The following is a 23,685-nucleotide window of genomic DNA, read 5'->3' on the forward strand; positions in this document are numbered from 1 at the left end:
AAGTCAGAACTTCAGAACTGAGGTATGGACTCTCAGACAGCCTGCCCCTCCATCCTCTGCCTTTATCTGTTGATAGTACTTAAACCCAACTCTGATGCTAAATAGAAGGTACATGAAATTCTCCCTCCCTTATCCGCCGTTTGTCTCTAAAGAAAATAGAACACACTTCACCCCAGAACCTTTTGCAACTTGTGAGATCATAGACTGAGGCAGAATTACCTTTAAATATTGTCTAGCAGCTCTCTCTACACCCCTTTATCGAGCCACCAGCCCCATCTGACTTGTAGATGTCTCATCAGTGGGAGCCCCCTGCCTCAACATGAAAGTGGGCTCCCTATTTGGAAAGGTATCTGCCAAGAGAGAAGGCAGGAAAAATGAGCAGTCATCAGAGTCATGGACATATTAAAGACTATTTGCTTAGTAGGGAGAGCTAATTTAAGCAAAGGAATAATCTGAGCAAAGCTTTACTTCTAGAAAGTAAATTTGGTAGTTATATAGAAGATAAGATGGTGGCAGACTGGATCAGGAGACAAAGAAACCCCATGAAATTACCACAGAGCACCTAGCAGTGGGGTACTGAGGGCCTCAGTGTTGCTGAAGGAGGCATTGAACTCTTGGTTTATAACATTGATGGAACGTTCATCATGGTCATCTCAGCAGCTTGTTTCAAAATATGAATGCCTGGGGAATTCCTTTGGAGGTCCAGTGGTTAGGACTCTGATTCCACTGCAGGGGTACACAACCAAGATCTGCTGAAATAATAGTAGCAATGCTTACTGAGCATTTAAGTTGTACCACGCTCCATATTTGTAGTAACTCACTGAATCCTCTCTGAGACACATGTTGTTTTGCACCCAGTTCACAGATGAGGAAACTAAGCACAGAGAAGTGAAGTCAGTGACCCCAGGTCACACAATGAGTCCATTGGAGGGCCAGGATCAGTGCAGGCTGAGAAAGGATTGAAAAGCTGGGTGGTTTGTTCTGTTGTTTGCTTTGAAAATAGTATGAAATTAAATGAACTAGCTTTTCCTCAAAGATAAGATTTTTTTAAAAATCTGCAGAACTTAAAAGGCACATTCAGGATTTTTTTTTTTTTTTAAAGTACGTGCTTATAATGTTAAATTGCAGGAAACATGATTTATTTAAATATTATTTCCTTCTGCTTCCTGAGCCAGCCCAGCATGCTTTTCCTGGCTTTTTGTTTTTCCTACTGCTACCAGCGGAAGAACAGAAATATGGTATCATTTGATACCCCCATCTCACTACCTTCACCATCACCCTACTGTCACTGAACTAATAAAAGGATGAAATAAAATATCTCTAATTCAGAAATTCCTTTACTGACAAAAACAAAAATCAAAAAACTAGTTTTCAACCATGCCTATGATGTCCATTCATAACAGAAACATTTAAAATTTCTTAAAAAGAAAAATAAAAATCACCCGTGTTGTCACCATCCAAAAGTAATAATGTTAACATTCTTCTAGAAGCCTTCTTTTCGTGCTGGTTTTATGTGTTTATTTCATTGGAGATAAAAGCTAGACATATTAATATGGTTTATATTCATATATTTAAGGTTTAGATTACTCACTGATGGAAAAAAAAATCCATCAAAGTTTTGATCATTTCTAAAACCACAATGAGATATCATCTCACACTTGTCAGAATGGAACTCATAAAAAAGAACAAAAGTAACAAATGTTGGCGAGAATGTGGAGAAAAGGGAACCCTCATGCATAGTTGGAGGGAGTGTAAATGCAGCCACTACGGAAAACAGTATGGAGGTTTTCCAAAACCTAAAAATAGAATTACTATTTGACCCAGCAATTCTACTCCTGGGTATATATCTGGGAAAAAAAAAAAACAAAAACACTTAATTCAAAAAGGTACATGTTCACAGCAGGATTATTTATAATTGCCAAGTTATGGAAATAACATAAGTGCTCATCAACAGATGAATGGATAAAGAAGATGTGGTATGTACACACACACATATACATGCACACACACTGGAATACTACTCAGCTATTAAAAAAAAATCACATTTTTGCCATTTGCAGTAACATGGGTGAACTTTAAAGGCATTATGATAAATGAAATGTCAGAGAAAGACAAATACTGTATGATATAGCATATGTGGAATCAAAAAATACAACAAACTAGTGAGTATAACAAAAAAGAAGCAGATTCACAGATACAGAGAACAAACTGGTGGTTGCCAGTGAAGAGGAGGGAGAGGGGGAACATGGGGTGGGAGAGTCAGAGGTACAAATTACTCAGTGTAAGATCAACGACAAAGATGTAGGGTGCAGGGAGTGTGGCCAGTATTTTGTAGTAATTGTAGATGGACCTTAACCTTTAAAAGTTGTGTTTTTAAAAAAAGTGTGATCTGTTCCAGTTCTGTCCTTTGGTCCCCAGTTCTGTGACAATTTTCCTTACTGAAACTTTCCTGGTGAGTTGCTAGACTGTGGCTGGCATTCCTTATAGCCTTTTTAATTGCATATAGCACCCAGATATCCTGGGAAACTTGTTATAGGAAAGGCAGGGAATAAATTGAAGTACACAGGGATGTGTGCTAACTGCATCGCTGATTTCACAGCTTTTCCTGATTTAAAATGGTGACATCTTACTATGAAAAAAAATTTTTTTTATTTTGAGAACTTTATGTTTTTTGTGTTCTTTTGAATGTCTTTGGGCAACGTTTGTTGAACGTTTGTTTTGCACACGATACTTCACTGAAATTGTTCCTACTAAGAGCATCAATCCAGGGGTACTGTTAAGCCCACATTTTACTTTCCTTGCCTGTCGCGTTTGTTACCTTGATTCCTTCCAGAAGTTCACTCTTCCTCTGGCTTCAGGATATCACACTCTTGGGGTTTTCCTTCTCCCTTTTTGCCTGCTCCTTCTCAGTCCTCTCCTCCTTTGAGTGTTGAGTCCTCCAGAGTCTGACTTTGGCCACTTGCTCTACTTACTCTGCTCACTTTTCCTAAGCCAGTATCTGAGCAACAACAACAAAAAACTCAAATGTTTTTCTTCACTTCCACCTCTCATTCCCCATGATTAAATGATTTATGAAATTTTATGTTTTCTACCTCCTTACTATATGTCAAAATGATTGATCCTATTGATATTCTCCTATTACTACCTAATTTTTAGTAGTTTCACTTATGAATTCATTTTCACAAAGGGCTGTCTTTCCTAAATGGTGTTCCACACAGTGTTGATTCCACAAGATGTTAAATAGTATCCTATTGATGCAAAAAATCAGGGCTCCATGGCCAAGTAAGTTTGAGGAATGCTGCCTACCACCATTCTCATCTTGGCAATTCAAAACAAACATGAACCATTAAGAAATTCTGCTGAAAAGTATTTTGTTTGCTTAACTTAGCATTTCTAGTAGACTTTTCCTACTTTTTGGGGTGGTAGTTTAGTCGCTAAGTCATGTTGTAACCCCATGGACTGTAGCCTGCCAGGCTGTTCTGTCCATGGGATTTCTCAGGCAAGAGTACTAGAGTGGCTTGCCAATTCCTGCTCCAGGGGATCTTCCTGACCCAGGAATCAAACCCGAATGTCTGCATTGCAGGCAATTTCTTTACCGCTGAATTTAAAGAATTCTTTAATATCTTGCTTGTATTTCATAGTTTGGGACATGCTTCGGTAGGATACAAGGTAAGGCACAAACTCATTTTTCTCCCAAGTAGTCAGTTTTCCTTTTTAATGAATTATCTCTCCCTTTCTTCTTGCTTACGTGGCTTGCTTTATCGTATATTAAATTCCTAACTATCTGAGGTCCATCTTAGAGCTGACTTTTAGCTTATTATTTTGAGATAAGGCATCTGTCAGTTTTTCTGAAGGAAGCCCATTTGAGTGTAGAATAAATCATCTTTAATTACTACAGACATGCCCCAGTATATCTGAGTATCAAATGTGAGCCTTCCAGCAATAAAACTGAGGCCGAGTGAGTCATCAATCATGGAGTCCATTGAAGAAATTTTTGCATTGGGTAAGAAGTCAGACTTGAAGGGATAGTCAACTTTTTTTGGTAATTAGCTACACCATCAGCAGTTTCAATGGGCAAGGGCTGTGTTCCCCCCACCCGTCCTTTCCAATTAACAAAAGTGGTATTTAGCAACCTAGTGTTAAAGACTCAATTTTGAATCAGACACACTTGGGAATTTGTCCACACATATTTTCCTTTGTAATATTCTGGCTTCATGAAGCAATTTTGTAAAATTACACCCAAACTACTTAAGATTATGGAATTAATCACATTTCATCTTGAGTTGCAGCTTTTTAATTAATCTAATTCTCATAGCCTGGAACTAGCAGTAATCATGTGAATTTCTTCTTTACATGATTGTGAAGCTAATACTTTTCTGTTTTTCTGTTTAAAATATCGGATGGGTTAGCCCACATTCTGGACACCTAGAACCCACAGTTCAGATACTTAAATGATGCTAAAGTCCCTTTCAATTGAATAATACAGTACACAGAAAACTTTTCCCATTTTCTTGGGGGAATGGAGAAAGTTAACAAACAGCAAACCCAAACATATTTATATATATGAAAGAATGTCTGGGTGGAGAAACTCTACTGTGTTACTAGTGGTTATAGATGGATGATAACGATTTTTCCATGGACTTGCTCCCCTGCCCTGTGGCTTCTGGTTGGGTTCAGCTAATAGATAGGGAGGAGGGTGAGGCTAGAGTATTGATTTCCCTGACCCCTTATTTGCAGGATTGCTGAATCCCTCCACTGCAGGACATGGCTCCTCAGCAGAAGGGCTTCTCCATGTGACCCTCTCCTGAGCTCTGGTGACCACTACCTCCCTTTGCCCCTCGAGCCTCACTGTTTATAGCTCCGTCCCAGTCCCTCGTGATTTCCCTTGACACATCCTGGAGATAGTAGTCATCACTGACCAAACAGTTCCCTGACAGCATTAGGATCTAGGTGCTCATTAAAATGCCAGTTACTGTCAGTTACCACGTAGCTAAATGGCTGTGTGCTTACATCTTGTTTTTCTCTTAGATCCTAGAGTTGAAGACTGGCTCCTCATGTCCTCACCTCTGCCACAAACCATCATCCTAGGATTCTATGTCTATTTTGTCACGTCCCTGGGACCAAAGCTCATGGAGAATCGAAAGCCTTTTGAACTCAAGAAAACGATGATAACGTACAATTTTTTCCTAGTACTCTTTTCTGTGTATATGTTTTATGAGGCAAGTATCTTCAGTATTCCTAATGGGAGAATTTTACCTGAGTCTTTATGTTTGTCTGTCATGATGTTTCTTGATATGACTTTAAGGGTAACTCTCCAAGATTTAAGAAATTTCAGAAACTTAGCTCACTAGAGCAGGTATTTTCACCCTCCCCAAAAATATTGTTTTCTATAGACCAGATATTGAACTCTTTAAAGGATCTTGGTATAGGCTACCTCGCAGATAGTGAAAAAAATTAACATTAAGTCCAGGGACTCACATGCAATTAGCCATAAAAGATGATTGAATCCATAAATGTTCAACTTTAAGGAAACTCATCATTGGAGAAATTAGATACAGTCAAGATAGTGTATTGCCTGGAAAACTCCATGGATAGAGGAGCCTGGCAGGCTACAGGCCAGGGGGTCACAAGAGAGTCGGACACAACTTAGTGACTAAACAACAACAACAACAAAGATAGTGTAGCTGGTAAGTGGAGGGCTGATATTTGAGTCCAGGTCTGTCTGACAGCAGAGCTCATTCTGATTCTAATGAGTTGTCATCATCATGGTAGGAATTTGGGATTCAGAATGTATACACACCCTGATGACCTGTTAGGTGATAGACTGGTTTGGTTTAGCTGGGTTTCGTGGGGGACAGAGAACTTAGACTCCTACAAGGCAGTAGGTGAGGCAAGCTGTCCCTTCCCTGTCAATAAGAGAGGTGGGGAATTTCCAGGACCAAAAGCAGACTCATGAATTCTCTCTTTCTTCCTTCTGCTAATTGCAAATTTCAGCCACGCTCCCTTCTCTGCTTTTTTGGGATTCCTTGCTTCTCTTTCAATGCTGTCTGGCTTCCTCATCTTCTACTCCTTATCCACTTTCTCTGCAGCACAGCCTGTGCTTCCTCATTCCCAGGACCCAGGAGGACCTAGCTTGCCTCTCCATCCTCTGCAGACATCATGGCCTCTGCACATGCATTTCTTTTTTTTTTTTTTTAATTAGTTGGAGGCTAATTACTTCACAACGTTGCAGTGGGTGCACATGCATTTCTCCAGCCTGATTCTTGCTGTGGATTGACCTGACTAGCTCACCTTAAATCTGCTCTGGCGTCATTTCTCACAGGCCTTTCTGAAGTCTGAACTTACTTCGCTGCCTTCTACTTTATTTCCAGAATTAACTCACAGGTCATCTTACTGTTCTTTCTGGAGCATAAGCAACTGAAAGGGAGGGAGTAATGGAATAGAGATGTGGGTGGAGGGGGGGCAGAAAAATACATGCTTTTGGCAAGTTATTAGAGATAGAATATAACCTACTATAGGACATACCCAGAAGTACTAAGAACAGACCTGGAAGCCAGGAGACCAGGGACTAGTTAGTCCCAGTTATACTACTAACTAGCTACCTGATTTTGAACTAATCATTTAAGTTCTGTGGGCCTCAGTTCTCTCATTATATAGAGTCAGGATTTACCTTGTCTCTCAGATCCTTATATACTCTGGTTTCTAATTGTGTCCAGATATATTTCTCTGGAAGGAATCCAATTATAACCAGTAAGTTTTGGTTTCAGCTTTAGAAATTACAACATAAAAGGTCTGAGAATGTCTGAATCTGAGAGTTTCTATCCCCTGTTAACCAGTAATACCTGAGTAACTTATGCCAGTTTGGAGATTTATTACCTACCAAATATAAATGGTTACTCTTCCCTTGTGGAAGCCTAAAATATAGACATATATGTCAAAAGCTCTGCAGACTTTTGGGATGTTCTTAAAGTTAATGTCAGGAAAGCATTGAGTTCTGCTTTCTGTTTGATCAAAGGTTTTTGACAGTTGAGCAGTTTGTCAGCTCCAGGACACATCCACACACATGGTTTATTGGGTGGAGCACAATTGCATTTGGTCTACATCCTCCACGAAGGATGTTAGGGCAAATATGAACAAGGTGAAAGGAAGTACATCAGACTAAAGGAACCCACATGCCTCATTTTATAGTGATGGCTTGAATGTGCTAATTACTTGGCAAAAGTTGAGTAATAAAGAGAGACCAGCAAAGGCCCCACAGATGGTCACATCACAGAGCTTCTCCTGTTCATCGCAGTGCTTGTTTGGAGTAGCGAATCAGTCAACCCCATCTAAATGAATGGAGTTAGCACGTTACCTGAATCAGTCAGAAGTGAGTGCGAGAGAGTATGAAGACTCTCACTGACAGATCAGGACTTTGTAAGACAGATTTAACTATTTCAGTACTTCATTGCTTTGTTCATTTGAGAAAATTTATTGACATGTCTTTGTAAGATATTTTTTCATCCATAAAATCTGTTTTTATGCTTTTCTGAATCTTAATTTTTAAGATTTCATAATTTACCAAGTTGATAGTGTGATTATATTGCAAGTCAAGCTAGGAGCTAGTTATCAAAAAAGGATAGTGTTTTTAAATCCTATGGTCTAAGTGGTTTTTCTTTCTCCTTCATTTCTTTTCACCATTAAAATGTCATTCTGATTGCCTCCTAAACTTTTGCCTGTAGAAGTTAACTTACTGTAAAGTTGTCATTTCAGCTTTAATAGTATTTAAAAGTACAGACTTAAAATGTAATGGAATAGAAAATGGTATAATCCTTATGCTGGGAAGGAAGTCATCTTTCTTAGGGAAGATGCTGGCTTGTGTGAGAACAGGATGCCAGAGAAGAAACTGGTCATATTGTTAGAGCCCTAACTTAAGCCAACCACTTAATATAGATATTAATTTAAAATTAGAGCCTTTAGCTTTTAATTTTCAGATACTGTTTTAAAAGGAGACCTTCCTACCACTAGACTGAAAGCATATCAATGTAATCTTTGAGTTATGGTCCAGACTTAACAATAGGCCTTTTCTTCTCACCACTGGCCTAAAGTCACTTTGTGGGTGTGTTGGAATTAAGGCTTGCCAGATTGTATTCTCTTGTTAATATTTTTGTCTCTTACTTGTTATGTGAATTCAAAGCAAAACTAATGTGTGAGTGTTGTGTTTGGTCTATCTTAATTTAAAAGCCATGAACTATCACTTCCTATTACATCCACTAACTGAAACAAGAAAAATCTAGCTGTTATAGACATTGGATGAGTACACTGAGAAGGTTGGTTTGCTCATTTATTTGTTGACTAACTGCAAAGATTTGAAATCATCAGAAAAGGCTGATTTCAGACTCAGTCACCACTTTGAGAATACACAAACATATGCACAGGCACATAGAGATGTATATAAATAAGGTCAAATACTTACCAGTATTTGCTGTTTAAACAAAGCATTCCTGGTATTTTGTTCTCCAGTTTATTAGAATAATCATTCCAAGAAATAGTCATTTTAATTAGCACACAGTTTATATAAATGTGACTTTACAACTTTTAAAACTCTTGGTGCGTTGATAAGAAGTGAGCTCCTGGTTTGTAATTGTTCTAGTCCACTTTTCCCTCTGCACTGACTGCCAAGTTAGCTGAAAATGCAATGAAGAGACATGGTCAAAACTACCTTTGTTGTAGCTCTTGAGCAAGTACTTCCTTCTGTAATATGCATGTGCTCTCTTACAGTTTATAATGTCTGGCTGGGGTACAGGTTATTCATTTCGATGTGATATTGTTGACTATTCACAGTCGCCTACAGCACTGAGGGTAAGTTTCTTTTCAGAAAAAACTTATAACTCGAAGTCAGTGTTAAAACTTTGTAGATTCTATTTTTAAATACTGACTGTGAAATCAGAAGGAGTAAATGACTCAATTATCACATATATGTTGAGTGAAAAAAGCTAAAAATTACTAGAAAAAAATCAAATTCAGGTGTTGGGTTTTCTGTAAAATGCAAATTGGTGCTTTTCTTTTTGAATTTCTTGGATTTAAAAGTAAATTTGTATCTGGTTCCTCAAAAATGGAATTACCATATGTTTCAACAATTCCATTCTGGGTGTATACCTAGAAGAATTGAAAGCAAGGATTCAATTGACACATATACATGTGTGAAATAGATAACTAGTGGGAAGTTGTTGTATAGGGCAGGGAGCCCAGCTCGGTACTCTGTGAAGACCTAGATGGCTGGGATGAGGGTGTGGTGAGAGGGAGGTCCAAGAGAGAAAAGATATGCATGTACACATATAGCTGACTGACTTCATTGTACGGCAGAAACTAACACATTGTAAAGCAATTATACTCAAATTAAAAAAAAAAGATATTTGTACACCAGTGTTCACAGCATTCTTCACATTAGCCAAAAGACGGAAGTCAACACACATGTCCATCAACAGATGAATGGATAAACAGTGGTATATACATACAATGGAATATTTTTCAGCCTTAACAGGAAGGAAATTCTGACACCTGATACAATGTGATTGAACCTTGAGGACATTATGCTAAGTGAAATAATCTAGGCACAAAGGGACAAAGAAATATTGTATGATTCTGTTTTATGAGGTACACAGAATAGTCAAATTCAGAAACAGGAAGTAAAATGGTAGTTGTCGGTGGCTGGATTCCCAGGTGGGGACTTACTGTTTAATGGGTAGAGAGTCAGTCCTGTCAGAGGAAGAGCTTTATGGATAGTTGTACAAGAATGTGAAGATACTTAATGCCACCAAACTATACACTTTAAAATGGTGAAGATGGTAAATTTTATGAAATGTAAACTTTGCCAAATTTAGAAAATATAAAGTTTTTTCCCATGTAAAAAAAATAATAAATTCCTGTCTATGTGTGTTTCTGCAGATGGTACGCACCTGCTGGCTTTATTACTTCTCCAAATTTATTGAGCTATTAGATACTGTGAGTATATCATCACCACATTTGGTAAATGTTTGATGTTTCAATGAAAGTGATAAACTGTGAGGGTTCAGTTGTCTGATAACTTTGGTTATCTCTCTTCCTCAGGAAGACTCCTATTATCTATTATTTTTTATTATCAGTTATTTTAGAGAATAGATAGCATAAACTTATTTTTCAGTCTTTTGCAAATGCCAAAAGATTTTTTGTGTATCTATCATCTGGTTAAGATAAAAATGTAACTGTCACATATACTATAAAACTGAGCATCTTTATCTAGATGGATGACGGTTGTTTTGTGAAGTAAGTTCAGGAAGCAAAGAACAGAGAATATGTTACCTCTGATTTTTTATATCAAAGCAGTGTGTCATCCATACTCCTTTAAGAGGACAAATGCTTCAAAATTCATAAAGTCACACTAGAATGTTGTTATCTCTGGGATATCAGTAATATCAAAACTATTTCCAGCCACCTTTCTGAAATCTGTCTTATTGGGTCTTCTCCCTTCCTGAGGATGAACTCTGACTGGCTCCTGTGAAAAGCAAGTGCCATGGATTAGGATCCATGATGAGAGGAGAAAACCTTGTACCTTTGTTTCCAGAAACAACAGAAAGCTGGCCATTATTGTATCTTTGTGGCATGTGGACCTTATTTATCTGGAATCCATTCTGGCCTAAGACTGCCAAATGTGTTTTCTTCAGAATATATTCCACTACATTTCTAGTAGCAAATCTAAACATGCTTTACCTTCTCAGCTGGCTACACGTAATGTTAGAATTATTGATGTGTGTGTTAGTCGCTCAGTTGTGTCTGACTCTTTGTGACCCCATGGACTGTAGTTTAGCAGGCTCCTCTGTTCATGGAATTCTCCAGGAAGGAATACTGGAGTAGGTTACCATTTCCTTCTCCAGGGGATCTTCCCCACCCAGGAATCAAACCCTGTCTCCCCCATTGCAGGCAGATTCTTTGCCGTCTGAGCCACCAGGGAAGCCCTGAATTATTGATAGAAAGGAGAACTTAGTAAGCATAGAATCCAGGGGTTCTCAAATTTTAGCATGCATTAGAATCACCTGTCTGGGCTTCCCAAGTAGTCCTAGTGGTAAAGAATCCACCTGCCAATGCAGGATATCAGAGATGTGGGTTTTGATCCCTGGGTGGGGAAAATCCTCTGGAGGAGGGAATGGCAACCCACTCCAGTATTCTTGCCTGGTAAATTCCACAGACGGAGAATCCTGCTGGGCTATAATCCATGGGGTCGCAAAGAGTCAGACACGACTGAGCATGTACCCATGCACACAATCACCTGGAGAACTCGTTGAAAACACACATGCTTCAACCCCACCCTCAGAATTTCTAATTCAGTGGGTCTTAGATGGAGCTTAAGAATTTGCATTTCCATCAAGTTCCCAAGTGAAGTTACTGCTGTTGTTCCAGGGTCCACACTTTAAGAACCCCGGCTGTCGTCCACTGGTTCTCAACCCTATGGCCCTATAGACCTAACTGCCTTAGAAAACAAAAACCTGGGCCCCACCTCTAGAGATGTGGTGTCAAGATGGTCTGGAGTTAGAGACCAGGCATGGTTATTTAAAAACAAAAGACAAACCTTCTTGGACATTGTAAGATGCAGACAGGGTTGAGAACCATTGATCTAGCCCAGAGCACTTAATCTGAAAAGAAATGGAAGCCAGACAGTTATAAGACTTAGCCAGAGAAATGCCGCTACTGACTGGGACTAGGACCCCAGATTGCTCGTTTATGGCTTTTTCTGTTGCCCTGTGTTGCCTTCCTCTATGTGCGTAAGGAAATGTGTTTTGACATCATTGTTCCTGCTTTGCATGTTCTCAGTTTTGGCTTCCATGGGAAACTGTTGCTTCTCTGTGTCCTTCCCTGAACCACATTTCTCAAATACTCTTAGGGATGCTTTTGTTTCTGCCACTCTGTTTAGTCCTGTACTTAGAAGTCTAACTTACCTCTGGTTTTCTGCGTTTTGAATATTTTTGAACATTTAATTCTGCTTTTGAATATTTTTTTTGAGAAAAAAATCCAATCCCCCTGCCCCCAGCTTTCTTATTCTACCTCTTTGTTTATTAGAGAAATGATAGCGTTTCTGACTAGATACGTTCAATCTGGATGAGGGCTTTGACACCCTTCTCACTTTTCCTAAGCTGCTTTGCTTTTGTTTCCACCTTACTTCCCTAATTAATTCTTCAATTATCTCCCTTTTCATCTTTCTTTAATGATAATTTGCTAACTTCTGATTTGCTGCAAGTCTTTTTTCAATTTGCTTGATCCTTTATCTAAATTGGTAGAATATGTTAGGGAGCAGTGTAGAATTTCAGTGCTAGGACTTCAAAGTCTGCTTTTCTATATATTTCAAAGTTCGCATGGTGTTTTTTATCTTTTTTTTTGAACCAGTAACATTTTTTCAATAATTTTTGGTCATATCCTTCACTTTATATTTTTTATTTTTAAAATACGGCATTCAGTATCTTTTCACCTTTTTATTGATTCTTCCGTGACTAGGCATCATACCTAAGTTCTCTCATGCTAATTATCTTTTGAGCTGCCTCTTGGAGAATCAGCTGCTTCTTTAGATTCTATAAGGCAACTCTTTCAAAGCACATTACAAAATGGAATAGTAATAGTTTGCACTTGGCCGATATTTTTGTAACATTAGAAAATTATTGCATGATTTTATATGAACTTGATTTTCTTTAAATTATTTCAGATCTTTTTTATTCTGCGTAAGAAAAATAGTCAAGTGACTTTCCTGCATGTCTTCCATCATACCATCATGCCATGGACCTGGTGGTTTGGAGTCAAATTTGCTGCAGGTAGCCAAGGGAGAGTTGGGATTATGTGCTATAATTGGTTACATTTCTGTATGCTCTAAGCATAAACTCTATCTTTAAGTGTGACTTAAAAGAATCCTAAAACATCAAAGAATCACTTTGATCAAACTTCGGACTTTCATTAATTATCTGAAACATAAACACAGGACTCCTAACTAGATCTTCCCCCACTCCCCAATACTCTTTAGTATGTATGACCTTTGGTATAGTCTTCTACTCATCCTTTAGTTGTTTTGCTTGGATTTTATTCTTTTCCTATACAATTCTATAAATATTTTAAAATAAGTAATAAATGATAAAATGGTAAAATCCTTGATTTTATAGGAATATAATTAGATAACTATTGCTTATATGTTTCCAGGAAGTTAGAATGCTTATCTCTAGTTCCATGTCTTCTTTGCTTTCAAAGTTCCAAAAGCTGATACACCAAGAACTCTTTAAAGATGTGTCAGATTACAATTGTCCCGCCTTCCCTAAACATCCTACCATATTAAAGAATGCTTTGATTGTTTTTTAACGTCAAAAATAGTTTAACTCAAAAGCTTGGCAAATAGATTCTTTAGTTGGTTTTGATTTTAGGCTTCTGAACATCTAGAATATGAGAGAACAGGAAGGTAAGTAATTTTACCTATCATAAAGTTTTAAATAAGTGATATCCTCAAGGATATAGTTTTATTAGCAAAAGTTGTCTGGGGGATTTATTTGTTCTAGTTTCTTCAATTTAAGAAGCAACTCTAAAGATCCTTTGAATAATCTATTTTCTCCATCGGTATCGATTCTGTGAGAAAACAGAGATTTCTCCAAATTAAACATTTTCACTGAAAAAAAAAAGAAGTCTTCCTGTAGGCTTGCAGCCCATTCTAGGCAAAGCTTTAACATTTCTGTGAACAGCTCACCTCTTTTGGGCCTTCTGACTTTTTAAGACTAAAGGAAAGAGAAACTATAATTGAGGAACTCTTGTTTGAGTTTTAGACTCTCTAGACATGGGAACGGGGGCAGGGGGTGGAAGTCTGCATGTCTCAGAGCATGAAGGGACATAGATAAGCCAGTGGCTAGAATAGGATGCCAGAACCTAGGGGAGCTGGAAGGGCTGGCCTTACTTTGGCCCAAGGGTATCAGATTTTCCAGTATGTAAAGTAGCTCCTTGCCAAAAATTGGCATTTATCTGTTGAAGATTTTTTTTTAAGGAAATGTAGTTGTTTTTCTTATAATGTATATATGTGAATTTAAAAATTTAACTCACATCATAACAAGATGGTCTCATCTGTGTCCATTTCACAAATCGATGGTAGTTACATTATTTAATCTCCATTGTTTTACTTTGCTTTCCATGCTTTTGTTTTCTCTTGCACGTATATTGCGCCTCTCAGTTCTTTTTACAGTGATATTTCTCGACACTATTTCTTTTGGCGGAAATTAGAAAATACCTAAACATCCAGTAATTGAATGGTTGTGATGTCTTGTGTTTATAACTGTGAAATGCAAATGATTTTGAGAGACATGTAGCTTCAACTCCTGTTAAGCAGCTTGGCTCCTAAATTTATCAGAAATAGATAACTATTCTTACTATTCTATTTTTAAAGTATGCTAGACAAGGTGTTTTCACACTCTTAGAACTTATTTATTCAGATGTCTTCCAAAAGACCAGATGATTCTATTCCAACACTGAAGAATAAATATAAATTAAAAATAAATAGGAAAGCAGTACCCCCAAATACAGTGATTAAGAGATATTGACACAAGGGGTCTCCCTTTCCTTCTTTATCCATCTCTGCATTTTCTAAATTTTCTTGTTTGAATATCTGTTGATTCTATAGTGGACTAGCAAACACTTGAACAACATACCTGATATCTGTTCAGTGACAAATGCAGCAACAAGAGCAAGGGTGTTTCCAGAAATGTGGTGTGGTGTTGGCTTTCATTCCTAGAATAAAACTGTCCAGTTTTATCTGTCCTTTCAAAAACCAGAGCACAGCTGATCTCTATCTAGTATTTAATTTCCTGTTTGCCTATTGTACTCCTCCCCGGGATAACAGCAATCCAGCTTTTCTTTTGAATGTGATGAAAAATATTTCTGTGGCAGGTTTTTATATTAATTATGTGTATACTCCCTTTCAGAGATACGGAGAATTGTGATAATTACCCAGGTGGTTCCTTTATATTTTTTCCAAACCAAAGAAGTAAAATGTGATGTACTAATTATAATTCATTCTTTGCAGAACTATTGTAAAGAAGAAAGCAAGCTTACAAAGTACTTTATAAGAAAAGTCTTCCAAAGGAGATATGAGAAGTATTACTAATTAAAATGTGATTGTTCTGTGAACAAACATTAAAGTAACTCATCAGAAAACAATCACTACTAGAGAAAATAAGCAAGCTAATTTGATTTGATAGCTTATTTTAATCAGTAACCCTAACTATAAACACTCTTAGCTACTTACTGCCGTGTTAAATTCCTGTCCATAGGAGCCTCATTTTAGGACATTCAAATGGTGAAAATTTCTGAATGGAAAATAGAATTCTTCTACCAAAAAGTGGAAGAGGTGTCTTAGTGAGAAAGGCTTGGTCTGATTCATATCAAGCATGAAATAGATTTCCTGTGTATTTGTAATTGTGAGACAGTGGATTTGAGAGGTAGCTGACTTGTCCCCATTTAAGTAGCTTAACTCATAAACTATACTATTTTTAAATTATCCTAGAAAAGGTGTTTTTACACCACACTAATTTATTTATTTATATTTCTTTTGGGAAAAAGACTAATCCAAATGTAAATAATAGAAGCTGGGAGTTTGTTAATAAGTTTCATTAGGTCAGTTTCTTCTTACTTGAAATTTGTGATAATGAAAGGATTAGCTGAAATTTGATTTATTCTATTCAGGAGAGGAAAGTTTATGAAATATAGTATAGCATGAAAAAGACTTTTCATATTTAAATATGAAATTTTTCAAATATTTATTTTAAAACTACTTAATTACTTTTAAGTAATTTTAAATATTATTTAAAGCAGGTTATTTTAAGGAGTACTTTGGCAATGGTAACATTTAGAAGTATCTAGCATTGTTGCAATTGTGGATGATTTTTTAAAAAGTATTTCTGCTATGAAGCAGCTTTTATGACATCTGTCCTTAGAAGATTGTAGTCAAAGTAATAAATTTCAGTTTTGCTTTAAACTTTCTATAAATCACAGTGTTCATGAATTCAGTCCTCTCTCTAATGTAATTAGGCAAATTTGTGAGATTTTATTTCTGAAATTAAAGATTATTAGAGTAAATAAAATAGAATATTTTTAGAAAAATTTAAATTCCAAGTCAACATTACTAAGCTGATTCAGGCTCTATATAAAGAATGAAGATTCTTCTAAATTGTTCATCTTAGGAAAAAGACACTGGGGAAGAGTTTTGGTTTTTTTCCCCACCATCTGCTAATCACTTTGTTTTCCCTTTCCACTGTACTACTGATTCAGTTAGGGCTTCCCTGGTGGGTCAGCTGGTAAAGAATCTGCCTGCAATGTGAGAGACCTGGGTTTGATCCCTGGTTTGGGAAGATCCCCTAGAGAAGGGAAAGGCTACCCACTCCACTATTCTGGGCTAGAGAATTCCAATGGGGTATAGTCCAATGGGGTTGTGAAGAGTCAGACATGACCGAGCCACTTTCACTTCATTTCACTGATTTAGTTAAAGACAATTGAAAGAATCTAGGGTTATATTTACTCCAGGGTCCTTTTCTTCTATCCTAAATTGAAGGTGATCAGTGGGAGATGTGGTGGGATTAGAAGAGGAAACCAAGATAGGAAGGCACAATTGATAATAGTCAAATGGAAACAGCATCAAAATGGTCTAACAATTAATAAATGTTTATTTTGGAAAAACAATGATTGATTAAAGCAAACTTAACATAGCTTACTTATGAAAGCCAGTGGTTCTACTGCTAAAATTTTGTGGCACTAAAAGTATTTATTGAAAGCTATTAAGAGTGAAAAAAGTTAACTAGATTTTACACAATAATATGTAAGAAATATATATATAGATTCTTAATGGCTTAATTCATAATACCTCAAATTGGAAACAACTCAAACATCTTTTGATTGGAGGGTGGATAAATACATTGTGATGAATTCATATCAGGTAATACTACACAGAAATAAAAAGGCAATCTATGTGGATGAATCTTAAAAACAGTGTGTTGACTAAAAAAAGGTAGCCACAAAGAATACATCCTGTATAATTCTATTTATATGAAGTTTTATAACAGGCAAAACTAACAGTTGATGATGGAAGTCAGAATAAAAGTTACATTGGAAGGAGTATATTCATTAGAAGGGGCACATAGGAACTTTATGTGGCATCAGAAATGTCTTCTATCTTGAATTTGGTGGTGGTAACATATGTAAAAAATCATCAAGTTGTACACTTAAGATTAGTGTACTTTGTGTGCTTTATAAATATTAATTCTTACTAAAAATGAATTTGATTACTATTATTTAGCAATAGATTATATTTAAAAGGTAATTCCACTTAGTTTGTTAAGGTAAGTCCAAATCACAGGAAAATCTTAATGTTAAGATAGAATAAATAAAGTTGTGTTCATTTATTTTCCAAGATGTTATTTTGCATTTTACAAAATGTATCCAGATCCCTCTAATTTTATAGATGTTTAATAATAATGATATTTCATATTTATTTTTCTTCCCGCTAAAATTAAAGAAATATACTAAAAGTTTAGACCAAAATATATCTCATCTTAAGGAACAGTGCCCCTATTTTATGATATTTTTTTTCCAGGTGGTTTGGGAACCTTCCACGCCCTTGTAAATACAGCTGTACATGTAGTCATGTATTCCTACTATGGACTGTGTGCATTGGGACCAGATTACCAGAAGTATTTGTGGTGGAAAAAGTATTTGACATCATTACAACTTGTGAGTAGTTAATTTTCTTTAAAAGCAGATATGAAACTAAACTGGGAGTCGCTTGACTTCATTATGAATGAGGATACTAACGAAAGAGCAAAGTTTACAAAACATAGGAATATAAATTGCCTGGCCTCTAAGGCATCCGGGTGGCGCAGTGGTAAAGAATCCACCTGCCAATGCAGAAGATGCAAGAGACACGGGTTCCATCCCCGAGTAGGCAAGATCCCCTGGAGTAGGAAATGGCAACCCACTCCAGTATTCTTGCCAGGGAAATCCCATGGATAGTGGAACCTGGCAGGCTACAGTCCATGGGATCGCAGAGTCAGACATGACTGAGCACACACACACGCATGGCATACCATCACTCTTTATATCTTCTGTGAACTTTTGTCAGGAACTTTATTGAAAACAAAGTATATTTGGTAGCCAAGAGGCTCAGACAGTTAAACTAGCATGTGTATCTTTACACCATCTTTATATTATTTTATGCATTTATATGAGGAGGAAATGGTAACCCACTGCAATATTCTTGCCTGGAGAATTCCGTGGACAGAGGAGCCTGGCAGATTACAGTAAACAGGTTGCAAAGAGTTGGACACAACTGAGCAACTAACACATACACAACATGCATTTATATAAAATACATATATTTATGATCAAAATAATCTCAAAATTATGTGAACCTCATTAGACATAATATTAAATTAGAAATTCCATATGCTAGATGTAAATGACCTTGAGGGAAGGTAACTTTCAGAGAATTATGAGCCTTCCTGTGTGCCTGCCTGCCTAGTCCTGACATTTATAAGTTTATCTTTCCTCCAACTCGTAAAAGTCCTGTGGGAATGAAAGGTGTAGTAGAGTGGTGCTGTAAAATACACATTGACAAAAGTGAGAGCACCCTAAATAAACAAACGTAATGAAATGGAGAAGCAAATTATTTTAATTCCTGCCTGGAAATATTACAAAGTTCTGAAAATTATTCACAAGTCCTTTCTTTTTAAGCATTTTATATAAATGGAAAGTAGTATATGTTTATTGTAGAGAAATTAGAACATCTATGATGCATACAGAATTTATCTTAGGCTTTTTTTTTTTCACTTAACTTACTCTTAAGTGTTGTAAAAATCTTTTTAATAACATGGAAAAATACTTATATAGAGAAAATACATGCTGTTCATTATTTTTTCAAGTGTGTTAATAATATTTACACAAACACACCTGCATAGAATGCAGAGGATGCTACTTTGACTTTCTAAAGTTTCATTTTCTCATCTGCAAAATGAGAGGAATAATTGTAGCTACCGCACAGAAACGTCCTAAAAGTTCCTTGAGATAATGCAAGGAAAGTTGATGATGATAATAGCAAGAATGATGTAAAAATCTTAACTATGGTTGAATAGATTATGGGTAATCATTATTTATTTTTATATGTAGATTTTTACTTTCCCAAAATTTCCACAGAACACGTATTACCTTTTAGTCATGAGAAAAAAGATATCCAAAAAATGTGGACATTAGCCCAGAACATGTAATACGTTCTTTTAAGACTGTGTAGAACGTTCTGGAACACAGAACACTTGGGCATACGAGGGGGGTCACCAGTGCTCTCTTACTGCTTGAAGATTCTCTGCTATAGTTGGCAGATAGGATATATTTTTGTCTATGACAGTGGAGGACTGCTGGCAAATATGAAGACTCAGTGATGGTGTGGCTCCAGTAATGTAAAGGGGGCTCTAATTAGAATGCTTTTATTCCCCTCCCCACCCCATCCTCAACTGAAATATCCAGGTTAACAGCAGGACGGAATGTTTGAAATCAAACTGTCATAGAAAATTAGGCCATAAGGTAGTGGTCCTGAGTGTATTTCTTCAGACAAGAGCTCAAGTTGAGACTGATGGTTCTCTGCGTGTTAAAGGGCTGCTGCAGCGTGCTGCCCGCGTGCGTGCTCCGCTGTGTCGGACTCGTCAGGATCCTTGGACTGTGGCTGCACAGCTCCAGGGAATTGACATAGCACTCCCTGGAGCCGTGTGCTTTGGCCCCACTGAACAGTGGTTCCAAATTCCCATCTGCATTTTGACATTGTTCCACCTACTCTGACTCCCATGGAGGCTAGATTGAAAGATAAAGTTCCCTGTTCAACAGTAGCTTAGATGTGGTTGGAGAGTGTTTACATATAAGCAGACAAAGAATGCGTTCAATAATTGCTCCATTGTGACTCTTGGTAGCTTAACAGTACTTTTCATTCTTCCATCTGTTAGATCCAGTTCGTTCTTGTCACCGTCCACATCGGCCAGTTCTTTTTCATGGAGGATTGCAAGTACCAGTTTCCAGTCTTTCTATACATCATTATGAGTTACGGCTTCATCTTCCTGCTGCTCTTTCTCCATTTTTGGTACCGTGCTTACACCAAAGGTCAGAGGCTACCCAAAACTGTGAAACATGGAATCTGCAAAATCAAAGATCACTAAAGTTCAAGCACAACATAGGTCTATGAAAAAGATTGATATCTTGTCTTCCTTGACAATCAAGAGATATTTCCATGTGCAGTGCATTTTGTATATTTTTCAAAACCAAGAGCTTGTATTTTTATGATAAGTTATTGGGGTTGCTAGTATTTGAGAGCCCAAAGCTCCCAGAGAACAGTCTTCTGATAATTAGAGCCTAAAGTAGCCAGTTTTTCAGCTGCTTTTAAACCTAAAGATCTTATTTAACACATTTTTTAGATTGAAAGAAGGATGTGAAACAGTACAGTAGTCTACAAAGAAATCCAGTTATACATGAAAAATATCGTTTGATATTTTGAGCATGGGTAGAGATCCATGCAGTACAGTAGATTCCTTCTGCAGAGTCTGAAAACCTTTAACTATGGGCTCTGGCTTTGTTGCTTGTTGACTATATTCAGAAGACACTGTATTTAAACTTAAATTCCCATTCTAAAGAGCTAACATGATTTTTGATAAGTTATCATTTAAAATCACTAAGTCATTTTTAATGAATCTCTTAAATAGCCAGCCCCGGTTTTGCTTATAAGACTTCCTCCCAACACTTTTGCTTGGTAAACTGTTTAAAAGGTAACAATCCTTTATGTTAGTACATTAATGCACTTGAAACTAAGGTGGAGTTAATATTTTGAAAACAAGGTGGTTTGTTCTGATGCCTTAATGAACACTTTACTGTAACTCTTTTGCATTGAACTTTGCATGTTTCTGGGAAGAGGTGAATTTGTCCAAGGAAAAAATAAATAGTTGTCTATAGTATTGATGTAATGTCACTTTCTCATATAATCATGGTTTAAAGGATTCTCTTGGTTAAATATATATTGGTTAGATGTGTAAATGCTCATATCATTAGCACACATTAAATGACTTTATACATAGTTTTCCAGGGGTGGGTTAAGAGTGGCTTGGAAGCAACTGGAAGCAAATGGTGTCACAGAAACTATCCAGGGAAGACTTGGTGATAGGGGTCTCTCATAAAGAGAGCGACGGAGAGAGACTGTGTAGCAGTTATTGTTATAAATTCACTGCATGGAAAAATATTTTCCAGAATTATGAATTAAATAACAGCCTAGAATTCTTTTTTTTCATATTTATGAACTATATAATGAAGGACTGCAATGCATTTTGCATAGCTTTCATTTCTTTAAAATTGCTGCTTTCTAAAATCCTCTTTTCACATTTTGTCAGGGAACCCAACTACTGATCAGTAGAGTTTCACCCAAGAAATAACAATAGTTGGATATTTCTGAGTTTTTCCGTATAGCTTTTTTACTGTTATACTTGATTTTGAAGGGTTGCTTATGTTTGTGTCACTGCAAGCAATCGGTACCCAGTCATTATGTAACACATAATGATACTTATTGTACAACAAAGCCTGAGTTTCTACCAACTGTAAACCCCTGGAGTTAGGTGTCTCTCTCTTAATCCATTCATCTATACCACGGTCTTTTCTTTTCACATTCAGCAGGTTCATAGTTATTTGCCTTTAGTGATTTCACTTTCTTACAGTATAAAATGATGAAGGTTGATAAAAGGAGAGATTACCTTTTTTAAAAAAATAAATAATAAAGAACAGGAACGCAAAGGTAAATGAAACAGCAGCTCTAATTTATCTCTCTATGAGAGTCTCAGGTCTCCTTAAGTGTTTTCCTGTTTTGGCTCTTCAAATCCAACCTAAGCTAAAGTGAAGAGGTATGGTAGATGCTGTTACACATATGCACAGTTCCCAAAGACCCCAGTAGGGTAAAGACCGAAAGGAAGCAAAACTAAAAGAAGATAAAACAGGAGAGCTGGGTTTGATTCCTGGTTTGGGAAGATCCCCTGGAGAAGGGAATGGCAACCCACTCCAATGTTCTTGCCTGGAGAATCCCATGGACAGAGAAGAGCCTAGTGGGCTATAATCCATGGGGTCACAAAGAGTCGGACACGACTGAACAACTTTCACTCACTTGGTATCTTTGCATACTTTCTGCCTTGTACTGTACAACCTCCCCTCCTCTTCCTGTAGCTGTTAAAATGATTGAGGCGCTTATGAACTAATAGCAACATGTGATGGAATCACACTCTACACTATAAATAGGAGTAGAGAGCTAGAATGTTACATGAAAAGAAATCACAGCTGGCAGAGGCAACCTCCATATGAATGAACATCAGCAGATTAGTGCCACTGGATGCAGGACTGGGTGGGTATTGTTTTATTAAATGGCTCTGTGGGTCACATAAAGTTTCTGTTGGACTTTCATCCCACTTTTCAAGACTTCCTTGCCTTTGGGTGTGCTTTGCTTACCTGACAAATAAAAAGGCCAGCTACAAAACCTGGCTTGTGATACAAAGCTCTATGAATTCTTTAGAACCTATACCTACATTATAGATAAATACAAATATAAAATTTTAAATATCTGTGGGACATTGCCATTTTACAATCTTAATTGAGCAGACTGCATTGTTACATAAATTATAAGATTATGAAGTTGCATTTCTTCAATTATCCCTTATTTCTGTTAACTACTTTAAAGACTGTGGAAAACTCCGTGAAAATTGTCAGAGTTCAGGTCTGATTTTCAGTGTGTGAAATATAATAATAAATTCGTGGTGTTGCATGTCTATGTGTGTGTGTTTTTCATTTTGGAATCTAACTACATATGTTTGCATGAAAAGATGGTGTTGTAATCTGAATATTCATTTAATCAAATCATTTCACACACTTGTTCTACCTTTGCTATGTTTAGAGCCCTGTGCTGGACATTGAAAGTGAAAGTGAAGTCGCTCAGTCGTGTCCGACTCTTTGCCACCCCATGAACTGTAGCCTACCAGGCTCCTCTGTCCATGGGATTTTCCAAGTACTGGGATTTTACAAGTACTGGAGTGGGTTGCCATTTCCTTCTCCATGGGAACTTCCCGACTCCAGGATCAAGCCCGGGTCTCCCGCATTGTAGGCAGACGCTTTATTGTCTGAGCCACCAGGGAAGTCCTGGACGTTAGAGTGTTACAAAATACAAAGATGCCTACCTACCACATGGGACTTTCTGGATGGCCCAGTGGTTAAGACTCCACACTTCCATTGCATGGGGGCATAGGTTCAATCCTTGGTTGGGGAACGAAGATCCCACATGCTGCACAGCACAGCTTGAAAAACGAAAATCAAAGATGCCTACCACATAGTTGGTACCCCCTGGAGCTTGCAGGCTGTCAGAGGAGATTGTGTTACAGGGAAGTATATGGTTGGTGTCATATGAGTAAAGGTTCTGGCACTTAGTAGCAGGGAAGGCTCCATGAAGGTATATAAATGTGGGTCATGTACAGATTATCAAAATGGGAAGTGGGTTAGTGGGAAAGGTGTTCTAGGTAAAAAGATATAACAAATCAAGGGGGCCCAGAGGTAGGAAAGTGTAGGAAATGGCCAGGAGACCAAATTAGAGCAAGGCATCCTCAGATATGC

The 23,685-nt window shown here is 37.2% G+C and overlaps 1 protein-coding gene across 2 annotated transcripts in view; it reads left to right on the forward strand.

The window, feature by feature from the left end:
• ELOVL7 (ELOVL fatty acid elongase 7) overlaps positions 1-22,850 on the forward strand; it is a 71,040-nt gene extending 48,190 nt beyond the window's left edge. For both annotated transcript variants that reach the window (XM_043489032.1, XM_043489031.1), the window contains 6 exons: positions 5,029-5,219; positions 8,761-8,841; positions 9,928-9,984; positions 12,710-12,815; positions 17,615-17,751; positions 20,007-22,850. In XM_043489032.1, coding sequence (XP_043344967.1) covers positions 5,029-5,219; positions 8,761-8,841; positions 9,928-9,984; positions 12,710-12,815; positions 17,615-17,751; positions 20,007-20,216 — 782 coding nt within the window. In that variant the 3' untranslated portion in view covers positions 20,217-22,850. The remainder of the gene's footprint in view (positions 1-5,028; positions 5,220-8,760; positions 8,842-9,927; positions 9,985-12,709; positions 12,816-17,614; positions 17,752-20,006) is intronic.
• Positions 22,851-23,685: the final 835 nt, after the last annotated feature.

The sequence above is a fragment of the Cervus canadensis genome, chromosome 16 (assembly GCF_019320065.1).
Source record: "Cervus canadensis isolate Bull #8, Minnesota chromosome 16, ASM1932006v1, whole genome shotgun sequence".
In the NCBI taxonomy this organism is placed as follows: Eukaryota; Metazoa; Chordata; class Mammalia; order Artiodactyla; family Cervidae; genus Cervus; species Cervus canadensis.